Below are 14,462 nucleotides of genomic sequence, written 5' to 3' on the forward strand. Positions count from 1 at the left end.
GATCGATACCTCCACAAAATAAATCAGCTTTTTACTGAGAGCGTCAAAGTCTTTAATACACTGGGGGAGAGACAAGGGAGGGAGGGAGAGCAGGAGCGCATGGAGGGGAGGGGAGCATGACAGGAGTTGTTGATGGAAGGAGAAAGACGGAACGAATGGGGTTAGATGAGAGTGCTTTGGATAGATGGCAATACTTATGCCCTTATGTCAGAGGATTCCCAAAAAGTCTTTAGAGTATCTTCTACAACCCCTGTAGAGGGAGGAGGTCAGATGAGATCTCACCTCGCAATAGCTGCATACAAGTATACAAGTTGGTATATATGGAAATCTGGTTGCTATGTTTTAAGAACCCTACTCAGAGATGCAATCAAGCCCTGAGATCTCAAAGAATAATAATTCTCCTCTCAACGAAATGAAAGCCACCCTCAGGGGTCCTCTAATTTTAGCTTAAATTCTGCCAACTCTGCCACTCAATTTATTTCTTCAACACTGGGAGCCTGAAAAATATGGTGTTTTAGGCAGACAATAATTGATTTACAGTGTTTGGTCTAAGCCTATTGAATGCAGCATCTTTATGACATTGTTTAAAATGTGGTCTACTGGATGACAATCTCTGATCACAGTGAATCGTGGCGCTCAGTATATCATCAATTCATCGACAAAATGGTATGCGGACTGACGCATTTTGATTAATGTTGCCATGACAACTGCATAATTCATGAATTGTATTAGCGTTCTATTTGTCGTTTTTGAGTTATGATTCACCCCAGCCAGGGATTGTCAAAAAAATTGCCTGCACCCTTGTTGTTTTAAGACCCCCATCATCATCCTCCCCTCCCTCTGCCTCCCAGCTAAATGACAAAGTTTCTAAAGTGTCAGCTTCTTTCCAATGAGACAGCATGAATTAATCTGCTCTCATAAATATCTTGTTAGCATCACTTTGAATGAGACACACTCATAATCATACTGATAGAAAAGCACGTAAACCACTGGCCATTACACTGCCACATAGTGCTGAGTAATAGAAACTGCAGCCTCAGTCACTATACACTTTAGTATAATATATATTTTTGAACTCTGCATAGTTAAAATATCTGAGTTCACAAGTCAAAATGCTTCCATTTTGCATTTTTCTAAAATTATAAATTTGCATTATAAATTTGAATATTAGCATAGCAATTGGAGTGAAAAGCTGATTTGGAAAATTTACAATAATTTCAGCATTTCCGAATTGCACTTGAGCTGGCATGGACTTTCTTACTTGTTTTAATTTATAACTATTCTTTGTTTTAAATGTTTTAAAATCCTAAAACTTCCTGGTTTAAGTTACACATTGAATCATAGATTTTCAATGTGGACTCTAAAACCCAACTATAAATATATGGCATGTACTTATGGAAGAGTACCATACATATGTGATATAATTCATTTATTTGTTTGTGTATACATGCCTTATGTATGTTGTATATGCAAAACTGTGTCAAAACCTATGGATACATACAAGTAGTTAAATGAACTTTAACAAATTTGTATTGCTTTACTCTTGTTTGTGCTCTGAGTCTTGTGGCTTGTCAAAACTGGAGTGAAAATCTAAAGGAGAGAAACAGAAAGAAATGTCATGGGTTTTTGGGCTTTATTACAGATGCTAAGGTATATTAAATAAATAACTTTAATTCTGTAGACTTACCTTCAGTTCCTGATGAAACACGGCTGACATCTGAGTGTTCAGGCGAGATGTTCTCCTCACTCTCAACTAAAACACACACACACACACACACACACACACACACACACACACACACACACGTTTACTTAGCTTTCTAAATGGGGACATACCACAGACTTCTAAAGTTTTTTATATAAAGGTCATTAAAATCAATGAGAACCAACCCTAACCTTTCCCCTAAAAAACTAAAATAAAACAGCATTTTGCTTTATTTATTAATCAATTTTCCAATTGACAACGCCCCCAAATGTCCTCAAAGGGAGGTTATATTTAGCTCACTTCTGGGAACAATTTGGTTACCAAACTATAGCTAAGTATGTACACACACAGAGATTATTCTCGAAACAATACAAAAAAACCCCACTAAGAAATACATCTTATTTTAAGTAGTTACATTCTCTTCCACCCATTCCTCATCCATCCCATCATTATCCCATCTTCATTGTTCATCTAGTATATATCTCTACCCCTGTCTCTCTCTCACCTCTACCCTCCTCGCTCAGGCTGTTCTGGCTGGGCGTGGGGCTCCCATCGTGTTCCCAGAGGGCCGTGGCGCCTGCTTGGGAGGAGCGTAGGCGAATGCGAGGCTGTGTGCGCTGGTCTCCAGGACTGAAGGACTGGGAAACTCCTCCTCTGCCCCGGCCGAGAGCCCAGCCATGTCTGGAGCCCAGCTTACGCCGACCGGACCGCAGATTCACCTTGGATTGGTCTTCTGATTCAGGCTGGAATGAAACTCTCCTGAGAGGATTCGGGGAGACTGGCGCACTGATGGGGGCCTGCTCATGATCTGAGGGGTGAAATAGGTTAAAGGTGCATTTTACTAAACAAAAATGAAATATTTTTAGTCTCTCTCTTTAGAAATAGGTATTTATCTGAGAATGTTAGGAAACCTGTAAAGAACTAAAATATGCCTGGGTCATATTTTACCAAAAATAAAAGAATAAGAAATGATATTTTGCATAAAGAGAATTAAGATTTTTTAGAACAATTATCATTTTTAAAAATACATTTTTAAGCATTTTTTTCCCCACAAATGCCCATTAGTTTAATGCAAAAAAATAAAATAATTAATAATTCATTTGTATTACTTTAATGTGAAAACATAATGGCTTATTTAAATAGTAAAGTGTTTATACATAACAATAGTGTTCTACTCCCTGTAATTTATGTTGATAAAATATGCTGATTTTATAAAACAAAATTATTATATTATAGTAATTCTTTACTTTTATACAGTAATACAAATACTGTACTGCAGTAATGAGAATCTAATCAGAATAATCACTGCAAATGAGAACTTTTGCATAGTACTGTACACATACGGTACACACTTCAGTATTTACATCTTCATAAATATCATTGATATCTACACTCTGCTGTATACAATCTGCAGAATATTAATTAGATCTGCAAACTGCATTCCACTGCTCCTTCACATAAATACAGAATTACTATGTCTGGTTAGGATCCAAGCAGGGAATGGCCTAATGTGGTAAGGGAACAGCATCATTCATTGTTATGGGCTTTTGGGGACCTTTTTTGTATTTTACAGAGTCCAGGGAACCCTGCGGTCTTAACTTTTTGGCACTCTCTTCCACTCTGTGCTATAATACATCTAATGTTATTACGCTGGCCATACAGCCCTGTGGCTCTCACCACGCACTGGAGCTGGAGAGGTGGGCGCACCGTCTACGGCATCTGCAAGGTTCTCTATACTGCCAGCAGCAATGAACTGAGGACGACCTTCTTTACTTCCACCTTTCGGTTTTATCAGCTTCTTCATGCGGTCTGCTATCCAGTTCGACTTCCTGCAGCCACAAAAGAGTTTAGGTGATTGAAGGGTGGCGAGTAAAGTCAAGTGCACACTATAAGGCTGAAGGTCGTCACCATTTAAAATCTGTAACAAAAAGCCCCACTACGATGTGTCTTTCGTCCCGTTCTGTGCAAATCAGTGCAAAAACGATCGCAAGCCCTTCCTTCATATTGTTCATGTTGTTAAGAATTAAGTAATTAAATGCAACAAAAAAAAAAAACGATTATGCCTAATAAGCAGACAATGTATAAGGTCATGTGAACACCTCAAAATTTTTCCTTTATCGGGATAAGTCACACCTACCCCCATTTCGTGTTTTATGTAAACGCCTTAACCACTGCTCTTGGGGTGGGCAAAATTGTGCATGAATGCTTATGTTTTGATTTCAAAAGCAGAGAGTAAGCCAAAAGTCAGATTGTTTTTTTAATAAGCTGATTTTATATAGTTAATGGTGTGCATGTAAACGTGTTCATTGACACTATTAGTCTGCGATTAGTTGGGTAAAGCGTGCAACAAAATGACAGCAAACAAGAAACTGTAAGTCTTAAAATGTGCTACGGCCAATGAGTTTCAGACTTGCAATGTGCACTTGGCTTATGATTCAGATCCAGTGAGCCTGTGGTAAAGAGGTCTGCTAGAGGCAGATGTTAAATGCTGACTAACTTTGGTTGTTTGGGTGGACACATGCCAGGCAGCCCTGGTTCCAGAACTCGATACTGATCCATTATCTTATCCACCAGCTTCTGCTTCTCCCTGCGCAGCTCATTGAGTTTATCACTGAAGTGGAGAGAGAGATGGACAAATGGGAGGGAAAAAATGAAGGTTGTTCACTGATGCAGATGCTCCCTACAGAGTGCATGTGAATGTGTGTTTGTGTTCGTACAGGTACTCTCTCTGCTGGTTGTGGTGTTGGTCTCGGCTCTCCAGGCTGCTCTCCAGCAGAGCTTTGTTCTCTTTGGCGAGACTCTGGTTCTGCTCTACTAGATGTCGGTTCTCCTCCTCCATGTTTGCCTTCAGCTGGGTAAGGAGCTATAGCACACATATATCTGTTTATATACTCGGGCTGTCATTAAATTAGAATAATTAACCATGATTAATCTCATGATATTTAGTTAATAGTGTAGTTAATGTGATTAATATCAAATTTTCAATTTGCTGTTATTTGCATCTAGATATATTTATTTTCAAATAGTGAATTTAGTTTAAATACATTCAGTTCCTCTTATAAGAATCAACATCAAAATAATATATATCAAAGATGTTTGATTACCACAACAGTCAAGCTTCAATTATAATTAAATTCCACCTTACAAAGGTTGCAAATTACCCTACATTTGTTACAAGCCCTATCTGGATTTGATTTATAAATAGATTAGAGAAGGCTTTTGTCCATCTCCATCTTTTAAAAGTATTTAATTACTCTCATAAGTTAATGTGTAAACTAATGCATAAATACACAAATTCACAAATTCAGATACATTCAAATTAAGTATTATTTTACATGATTAATAATATGATTAATATGTAGAGCCGAGGAGGGCGGGGCCGGGCTGGAATGAGACACACCCGGTCCCCAATCAGCCTGATGGGGCGCACGAGGGATAAAGGCGGCCGGGGACGACAGTTCGAGAGAGAGAGAGAGAATTGCAGGCAGCTGTACTGTGTGTTTTCAGTTGTGTGTTTTGGTTGTGTTTTTTGTTTAAATTGTTCATTAAATTATTATTTAAGTTGTCAAGCCGGTTCTCGCCTCCTCCTTTCCGGGTTTCAGCACCAGTGTAAGGGGGTTTAGTGGAAAGGAGGAGGCGAGAACCGGCTTGACAATTTAAATAATAATTTAATGAACAATTTAAACAAAAAACACAACCAAAACACACAACTAAAAACACACAGTACAGCTGCCTGCAATTCTCTCTCTCTCTCGAACTGTCGTCCCCGGCCGCCTTTATCCCTCGCGCGCCCCATCAGGCTGATTGGGGACCGGGTGTGTCTCATTCCAGCCCGGCCCCGCCCTCCTCGGCTCTACATAATAATAAACAAATAATTTTTTAACAATTGTTATTGTTAACGTTGTTCTAACATTTTTAAATGTTAGCAAAAACTAAAACAACTCAAATTCCCATTTAATCATAACTGGGACATACTGCGCATGAACATATGTGACCTGCTATATCATTTGGAGTCACTTTGACTCAGAAAAACATTTGGAACTTTACGCACTAAAGTCAAAGGTACAGTCTATGCTTTCTAATTATAAAATTATGTTTTTACTCCAAAATTTAGTTGTGATATAATTATTTAAATTTTGGCTGATATAATAATTTAAATGCTTCCCTTTTTACTTTAGTGCATTGATCTCAAAATGTGTTTCTGGGTCAAAGTGACATAATGATGGAGCAAGTCACATTTCACAAAACCAGGGTTTGTGACGTGTTAAGAAAAGATGTCATGCACATATACACACAAAATTGTCAGCATGCATTCAGACCTGATACTGGCTGCTGAGACGGACATTGTTCAGATCCAGCTGCTGGTTGTGTTCTTTAAGGGTATTGAGTTCTCCCTCCAGTCTGGTCCGTTCCAGCTGAGCTGTACTCAACTCTGCCCGCAGAACTGAACTCTGAGCCAGCAACTCGGACTGGACCTGAACCCACTCCTTCTGCAGGCTCTGGTATCTACAGATCATCAATATATTCAAAGAGTTTTTAAAAAACATTAAAAAAAAATAAAAACATTATGGCATATATATATATATATATATATATATATATATATATATATATATATATATATATATATATATATATATGCCATAATGTTTTTATGGCATATAATATACCCTATACCCTGGCGGCCAAAGGTTCGGAATAATGTACAGATTTTGCTGTTTTGAAAGGAAATAATTCACCAAAGTGGCATTCAACTGATCACAAAGTATAGTCAGAACATTAGACAGGTCATTTTTGATCAAATCTAGACAGACCCCATTTCCAGCAGTCATCACTCCAATGCCTTATCCTTGAGTAATCATGCTAAATTGCTGATTTGGTACTAGAAAATCACTATCATTATATCAAACATAGCTGAAAGCTATTTGGTTCATTAAATGAAGCTTAACATTGTCTTTGTGTTTGTTTTTGAGTTGCCACAGTATGCAATAGACTGGCATGTCTTACGGTCAATATTAGGTCAAAAATGGCAAAAAAGAAACAGCTTTCTCTAGAAACTTGTCAGTCAATCATTGTTTTGAGGAATGAAGGCAATACAATGCTTGAAATTGCCAAAAAACTGAAGATTTCATACAAAGGTGTACACTACAGTCTTCAAAGACAAAGGACAACTGGCTCTAACAAGAACAGAAAGAGATGTGGAAGGTCCAGATGTTCAACTAAACAAGAGGATATCTTAATTGAATTCTACCTGCTCAACACCAGTTTCATGTACAACAGTAAAGAGAAGGCTCAGGGATGCAGGGAAGAATTGCAAAGAAAAAGCCATAAAAGAAAAGGTTAGAGTGGGCAAAGAAACACAGACATTGGACAACAGATAATTGGAAAAGAGTGTTATGGATCTTAACCCCATTGAGATTTTGTGGGATCAATTAGACTGTAAGGTGCATGAGAAGTGCCCGACAAGACAGCCACATCTATGGCAAGTGCTACAGGAAGCGTGGGGTGAAATGTCACCCGAGTATCTGGACAAACTGACAGCTAGAATGCCAAGGATCTGCAAAGCTGTCATTGCTGCACGTGGAGGATTTTTTTTATGAGAACTCTTTGAAGTAGTTTAAGAAGTTCTGAACATTTTTTTCAAATTGTAATAGTAATTTTTCACGTTATTAATGTCCTGACTATACATTGTGATCAGTTGAATGTCACTTTGGTGAATAAAAGTACCAATTTCTTTCCATAAGAGCAAAATCTGTACATTATTCCAAACTTTTGGCCACCAGTGTATATATATATATATATATATATATTACACAGCACTCTAAAATACATGATTCTGATTGGTCAATGGCAAAGACGTATTAGACCGGTCATCTGGGTATTGCAAGTCAACTTTCCTGCTTCTATAATAATAAAATAATTTCAAGTCACATCAATGTTTCATACGCATTTATTTATTTGGAAAGTAGTCTTGTAATAAGATGGATAATGAGCAGTCAGACGGTCATTTTCTCAGAATAAACACCAACAGAACACAAACCGGAGGTGGATTTCAGCTGTTCAGCGATTTCTTTGTTCTCACATAATTACAAAATTTCAATGCAAATCAATATTTAATTTCCATATATATATTTATTTGCTTAGTAGCCATGTAATAAGCGGGATAATGTACTGTCAGCCGGTTGTTATCATAAAAACCCCTTTAGGATGATACAAGATCGACCTGTTGGGGTTTATTTTGCAACAATGGGCTGACTGTACACTATCCCTTACATATATACATTCATTGACCACTTTATTAGGTACACCTGTACTCCTCCTTATTCATGTGATTATCTAATCAGCCAATCGTATGGCAGCAGTGCAATGCATAAAATCATGTAGATACAGGTCAGGTGCTTCAGTTAATGTTCACATCAACCATCAGAATGGGTAAAAAATTTGATCTCAGTGATTTCGACCATGGCGTGATTGATGGTGCCAGAAGGGCTGGTTTGAGTATTTCTGTAACTGCTGATCTCCTGGGATTTTCACACACAACAGTCTCTAGAGTTTACTCAGAATGGTGCCAAAAACAAAAAACATCCAGTGAGCAGCAGTTCTGTGGACAGAAATGCCTTGTTGATTAGAGAGGACAACGGAGAATGGCCAGACTGGTTTGAGCTGACAGAAAGGCTATTGTAACTCAGATAACCGCTCTGTACAATTGTAGTGAGCAGAATGGCATCTCAGAATGCACAACACATCGAACCTTGAGGCGGATGGGCTACATTTCTTTATGCAAAATGTAATACATTTTTTCCTATGATTTTGGCATAAAACCCGGACATGTTTACGTGAGATTTACCCCAACAGTGTCTCTTTACATCCATCCATCCATTCAGCCTGTCGTCTAGAAAACAAATGATCAAAGCACCAATCTAATCTAAAAAACAACCATCCAACAAACTGAACACGTTGAATAAATGTGAACTCCCTCCTAACAAGCATGTTATGTAAATTGTTCCTTTCATTCTGTTCACCAAAGCAACAAGCTTTACAAACACTTTCACAGGCTGTCATGCCATGGCAACAACTACTGGAAACTGGCCTATGACTCACACTGTGGTGAAACTTTGGTGGGGCGTACCATCAGCGCACTGGGTGACAAGCTTTTCTGGTGGGTGGCATCATCACTTCCTCTCTCTTTCCTATGAATCTGCTTGACTGTAACTTCAACCCAGTGTTGTGGTCAGATCAATTACGACTTCTCACCTTTCATTGTCCATTCTCAGTCTCTCCAGCTCCTTCTCGCTCTCCACTTGCCCTTGTGTCACTCTCTTCATTTTCTCTCTCTCCAGGTGTATCAATTTTTCTGCCTCCTCCAGCTGAGCTTTTCGCTCCAACAGCTCCTTATATCTGGACAAGCACAGCGTTTAAATCATTTTACAAGCTTAAAATGAAATGTCATTTGCTAAACCGTAAATTACTTTTATTAAATGTACAATGTGTAGCAACATACAGTTACTCATGGAGCAACAACTGACTGATAACATGTTCCAGTATTCTCTGTCCTTAAATGTTTAGGCATAAAGCATGTTTTCAGCCTCTGATAACATTTTTGCAATTCAAGTGATGTTGTATTTATCGATTTGCTGCCTTATGTTTTCGTATTTCAAGTTAAACTCAAGATGAAGCGGCATTCACAGCCTATCTTGCTTAAGTAATGTGACATATTTCTGAGTAATACAGGATAATAAATGATAAAAAATGTAGGCCGGGACTTGATTTGATTTGTCAGGAATTGATTGGATTGTGAAAAGTGGGCATTCCACACCAGAATGGAGCCAGAACTGATCTGAGTCAGATTTGATTTGAGAGTGAATAGCTTAACTTAAATTTCATTCTCTTCATTGCACAAAGTGAACATATCACTTCAGAAGACTTGGAATATGTTGCATGAGCCTTACTGATTACTTTTCTGGAGATTTTCTGGTACTTTTTTTGTTTTGTTTGACAGAAAGCAGTCACTACTCGCTTTCATTCTATGGCAAATAAACACTTTTGTGTTCCACAGAGGAAAGTCAAAGGGGTTTGGAGAGATATTAGGACGAGTCAGTAATGATAGGATTTCCATTTTTGGGTAAACTTTTCCTTTTAGAAAGTAAATAGGGTTGATTTTGATTTCATGTTGACTGTATGCTGACAGCCTCATGTTTAGTGCTTCAAGAATTTCTTGAAAATTGTCTAAAGCACTGTACCTGGCCTCAGCGTCTTTACACTGAGCTTCTAGACTGCGACTGTTGCTTTTTAGCTGACTGTGTTTGACCAGCAACTCTTCAAGCTCCATCTCCTGTCTCTGCTGTAGAGCGGTCAATCTCTCATGATCCCGCCTTAAAGCCTCCAGATGCACCACTGATTCCTCCTTCTCCTTTAGCCACACCCTTGATTCTGCCTCCAGAGCTGCACAGCGAACCTCGCTCTCATTGAAACGTGCCAAAACTGACGCATGTTCGGAACTTAGAGATGCCTGTTCCACCTGAGAGTGAAAAATTATAAAAAGTGATTGACTTGCAATACCCGGATGACAGGTGTGATTTCACTTTATCCCTAGATGTACAGTCATTCTTCAGAAATATCAGACCGCTAGATCAGAATCAGGAATTTGTGACGAATTTGCAAGATGAACTGCCAACGAGAGAGATTATTCACAATCACATCGAAACCAAAATGAATAAAATGAAAAACAATTTCACCCCTGTACAGTAGGCGGCACTGTTCTGCAAACATTTATTCTTGTGCATTCAGCAATCAATGCATGAGATTAATATAAAAAAACGCAGTTAAGGCAATAATTTACCTAATTTGGCATAACTGTTTCATTATGTTCTTTCCATGTTTTTGATGCAATTAGAGGAATATAGAATCTGTGTTTTTTGTGTGAGTGAGATGAATAAAGAGCGCTGTTACATGTCCCATGTATTCTGTCTTTATATTTATGCATGTATTTTGCTACTACAAGTACATTCCAAATGAACTTCCGAACCCAGCTTCTCTTTTCTATGCCTATATTATATATCACAAGGTACAGTGATATAAATACACCTGAAATAATGTTCATTAAGTAAAACAGGTATGGCATTCAGTATGATGCATCACATTAAAAATCATATTAAGGAAGAAACAGCCTCTTGGTCTTTTCTTTATTTAATTATTGCATATTTGTATCAAATTCAGGGTTTCTTATGTGCTGTGAGAAAAAAAGCACACTTACAGGAATACTTTGTGTCTTATTTTATCCTTGCATGTAGGGTCTTTTTATGTGATATTTTACTACGAGCAAGTCCAAATAAATTGCAGAACCTCACTGCTATTTTTAATGCCTGAAAGCAGTCACAGTAATATACTGTATATATTAAATTAAGTATATTAAGACAAAAAAATAAAAAATTATATTATATAATATGAGGTATCAGCACATTACATTATAATTCTAAAAAAGAAAGAATGTATTGTGTTTACTTCTATATTATTTATTTACTGCATATTTGCATTGAATTTAATAATAATAATAATAACTTTATTTTTATAGCACTTTTTAGCAATTTAGCACAAAAACCTTCACAAAACATAAAATCAAAACACACTCAGTAAAACACAACACATTCACATAGTAAAAGCAAGTCTATAAATGAGATTTTAAATGACACTTGAAAAACAGACACAGATTCAGCAGATCTAATGTCCCAGGGCAGGCTGTTCCATAATCATGGGACCTTCACTACAAAAACTCTATCACCTTTAGTTTTACATCTGGATTTTGGAACAGCCAAGAGTTCACGACAAGAAGATCTAAGACGTCTAACACATGTGAAACGGGTGATCCTCTGAATACTTTGCTTGTTATATGTTATTTAATTGTAAGGGAATTGTAAAATTAGAGTAATCCTCTGAGTGGCAGGCTAGCAGCTAGTTTGTTTACAAATGGTGGCTGTGGTACTCCTCTCTTTTCTCAATGCTTTGTGTGTCATAGGTTTTTGACCAATCACAGGCTACAGCACCTCCCACAGTCTGCCACATTCCCTATATGCCCCAAACGTACCTACCCTGGAGTAAGAGCTAAAAATGTCCCATAAAATGGCTTTGAGGAACTATAGTTAATTTGGTGCGAAAGCGACGAAAAGCACTAGTCCCGGGGAAAAGCTTTAGTACTGCCAGTGGGAAATGGCCTTAACTGTTTCATAAGGTATGAAAAGTTCTGCTAAATATTCTGGCACCAAACCATGTAATGCTATATATGTAAAAAAAAAAAATCCATTTTAAAATCAACCCTAAAATGAATTGGTAACCAGTACAAAGAAGCAAAAACTGGAGTTGAAGAACTAGTTTGTGTCAAAAGTCTAGCTGCAGCATTTTGCACTGATTGTAGCCGTGCTGAAGTGATTGATTTAATTGATTTAAAGTTGAAAACAGGGCATTACAATAATCAAGGCAAGACAAAATAAAAGTATGTATAAGCTTCTCTGTATCCCAAAGACATGTCTAGCCTTGGAAATGTTCCTTAACTGTTAAAAACAAGACTGAACTAACTGCTTGACGTGATATTCAAAACGTAAATTTGTATCAAAACAGACTCCCAAATTTCTCACCACCTGCTGAATATACCACCTGACTCAATCTGACTTTTTTTTTTTTAAAACCAAGACCGATTATTACAACAAATTCTGTTTTATCTGTATTTAACTGAAGAAAATTACATGCCATCATATTTTATTATATCTGCTAAACAAGCCTGAAGAACACTTAAATTAGCCAGATCATTGGGATTCAATGACAAACACAATTGCAGGTCTTCTGCATAGCAATGAAAATTAATGTAGTATTTTCGAATTTAGAGTTTTTTGTGCATGGGACGAGTAAAAGAGCAGCACCTGTGTTTGCCAGTTGAAAAGTGCCACCAACGCGGTCGATTGTGCAACAGTAGCGACTCTGGAAACATGACAAAAAGCTCATATCTCATTGGTCAGTCAGTTATCATAGCAGTCTGAAGAAAAAAAAACGGACTGCTCTCCGTAAAAACACCTTCAGGTTGACAGCAGATGATTTGTCGGACCCAGTGTGAATACCAATCCATTGTTCCTAGTCAAAAGGTCGTTTGGAACGAACATTTGCACTGAAAATACGGTCTTGGTGTGAATAGGCCTTTAGCCAGTCATTTTTGCAACATAAACTTTCTAAATAAAATTGAAAATGTACAACAATGCCTGGCTGATATGGCTACTTACCAAATATATAAATACATGGACATAAAAATATAGTTTTGAGGTTAATTATTTTATTATCTTACTTTTAGAGACCACAGAGTGATATGAGAGACAGAACATGAGTGTTGCCAAAGACAACAGTCATTATTCAGAAATATCACAATTAATGCCGTGATTGACCAATTAGAATGAAGTAGAGAGCTGTATAACAAAATGTGAGAGTGTGGTCAGTGATGTGTTAATAACGAGCCTATGAAAAGCCAAGTGGTGTGGTTTATGCTCTGCCAACAGTGTGATTGAAACCCTTGAGTGCCCACCTATTATCAAGGCACAACTAATACAGATTTAAACAAATGTCATTTTCTAAAATACATTGTCCTTTTGTTCAGCATCAAAGGGTCCATTTTGAGACAAGCAACCCACACTCAATCACACACTCACCTGTAGTTTGGTGTTGAGGGCCTGTAATTTAGCACAGTTCTCTTGCAGCGAGATGGAGTGGCGCTGCAGGGTGACCAACTGCTCTCGGTGTTGAGTGCAGGCTGACTGAGACTGAGTGAGCTGAGACAGCAACACCTCCCGCTCACGCTGCAGAACTGCATTCTGGGATAAAACCGGAGGCACAGAATTCAGCGGGCGAATCAGAGGCAAGTTATTATCCGTTCATTCAAAAAGTCATCCAAATCTCTGGACAGCGTTAATAATGTTTAATTAAAGACAGGCATTAGGTAGCCCTGTGGGGCCAAAAATGTAATGACATTTCAAGGGTATTATTCTGCATTTTATCTCACCTCCCTCTCTGTATTTATCAGTCTCTGACTCAAGACCTCCTGGCTTGCTGTGGCAGGCTCTGGTGTTGTCTGATGTTGTTTGTTCCCTTTGTTTTTTGAGTCTTTTTCTGTACAGAAAGAGTCTGTGGGCCCAGAGCTGTGGTTAATCTTATCTCCAATACTGACAGCAGACTCCTCGGGGCCTCCTGCCAGCGGTACAGACCGTCTGTTTGATACAGAGTCTTCTATCCTCTGTGTGTGAGAGTCAGTTGGAGATGAAGTGACCTCTGGACTAGATCGGTGCTGTTGCGTAGCTGCCATTTTAAGCTTGGTCTGCAACTCCTCAAGTGTGTGGTTCAGCTGTGCAACTTGATTGGATAACTCCTGGGACTGGGCTTTTTCATTAGCCAGTTCCTGGTTGTGATTGGGATATCAAAGTTAGACAACTGCTGTATCTTAACAGCTTCATCCAAAACCAACCAAGCATCTTGTTAAGAAATCTTTCATTCGAGCTCTTTAAAGGTGCTGTAAGTGACGTAGGCCATTCTGGAACGTGTGCCAGATTTAAGGGTCGTTCACACTGCCTGCGATTAATTTTCAAATAGAGCTGGAGATTTGCAGTGACACATGACAAAATTACGAAAAGTTGAACATTTTGCAAATGAGGAGTGATGCAATACTTCAAGTACTAATAGGAGCGGAGATCACATGATGCTTCTCTTCTGAGATACTGTAGTCGAGCGC

General features: G+C 38.1%; 1 protein-coding gene across 2 annotated transcripts in view; it reads right to left on the reverse strand.

Annotated features, from left to right (window-relative positions):
- Positions 1–1,414: 1,414 nt before the first annotated feature.
- LOC127418404 (girdin-like) overlaps positions 1,415–14,462 on the reverse strand; it is a 40,725-nt gene continuing 27,677 nt past the window's right edge. For both annotated transcript variants that reach the window (XM_051659056.1, XM_051659057.1), the window contains 11 exons: positions 13,740–14,132; positions 13,390–13,551; positions 9,946–10,223; positions 8,960–9,103; positions 6,025–6,211; positions 4,423–4,568; positions 4,203–4,316; positions 3,383–3,534; positions 2,211–2,513; positions 1,688–1,753; positions 1,415–1,590 (listed from right to left, as the gene is read on the reverse strand). In XM_051659056.1, the coding sequence (XP_051515016.1) occupies positions 1,538–1,590; positions 1,688–1,753; positions 2,211–2,513; positions 3,383–3,534; positions 4,203–4,316; positions 4,423–4,568; positions 6,025–6,211; positions 8,960–9,103; positions 9,946–10,223; positions 13,390–13,551; positions 13,740–14,132 (1,998 nt within the window). In that variant the 3' untranslated portion in view covers positions 1,415–1,537. The remainder of the gene's footprint in view (positions 1,591–1,687; positions 1,754–2,210; positions 2,514–3,382; positions 3,535–4,202; positions 4,317–4,422; positions 4,569–6,024; positions 6,212–8,959; positions 9,104–9,945; positions 10,224–13,389; positions 13,552–13,739; positions 14,133–14,462) is intronic.

The sequence above is a fragment of the Myxocyprinus asiaticus genome, chromosome 27 (genome assembly GCF_019703515.2).
Source record: "Myxocyprinus asiaticus isolate MX2 ecotype Aquarium Trade chromosome 27, UBuf_Myxa_2, whole genome shotgun sequence".
In the NCBI taxonomy this organism is placed as follows: Eukaryota; Metazoa; Chordata; class Actinopteri; order Cypriniformes; family Catostomidae; genus Myxocyprinus; species Myxocyprinus asiaticus.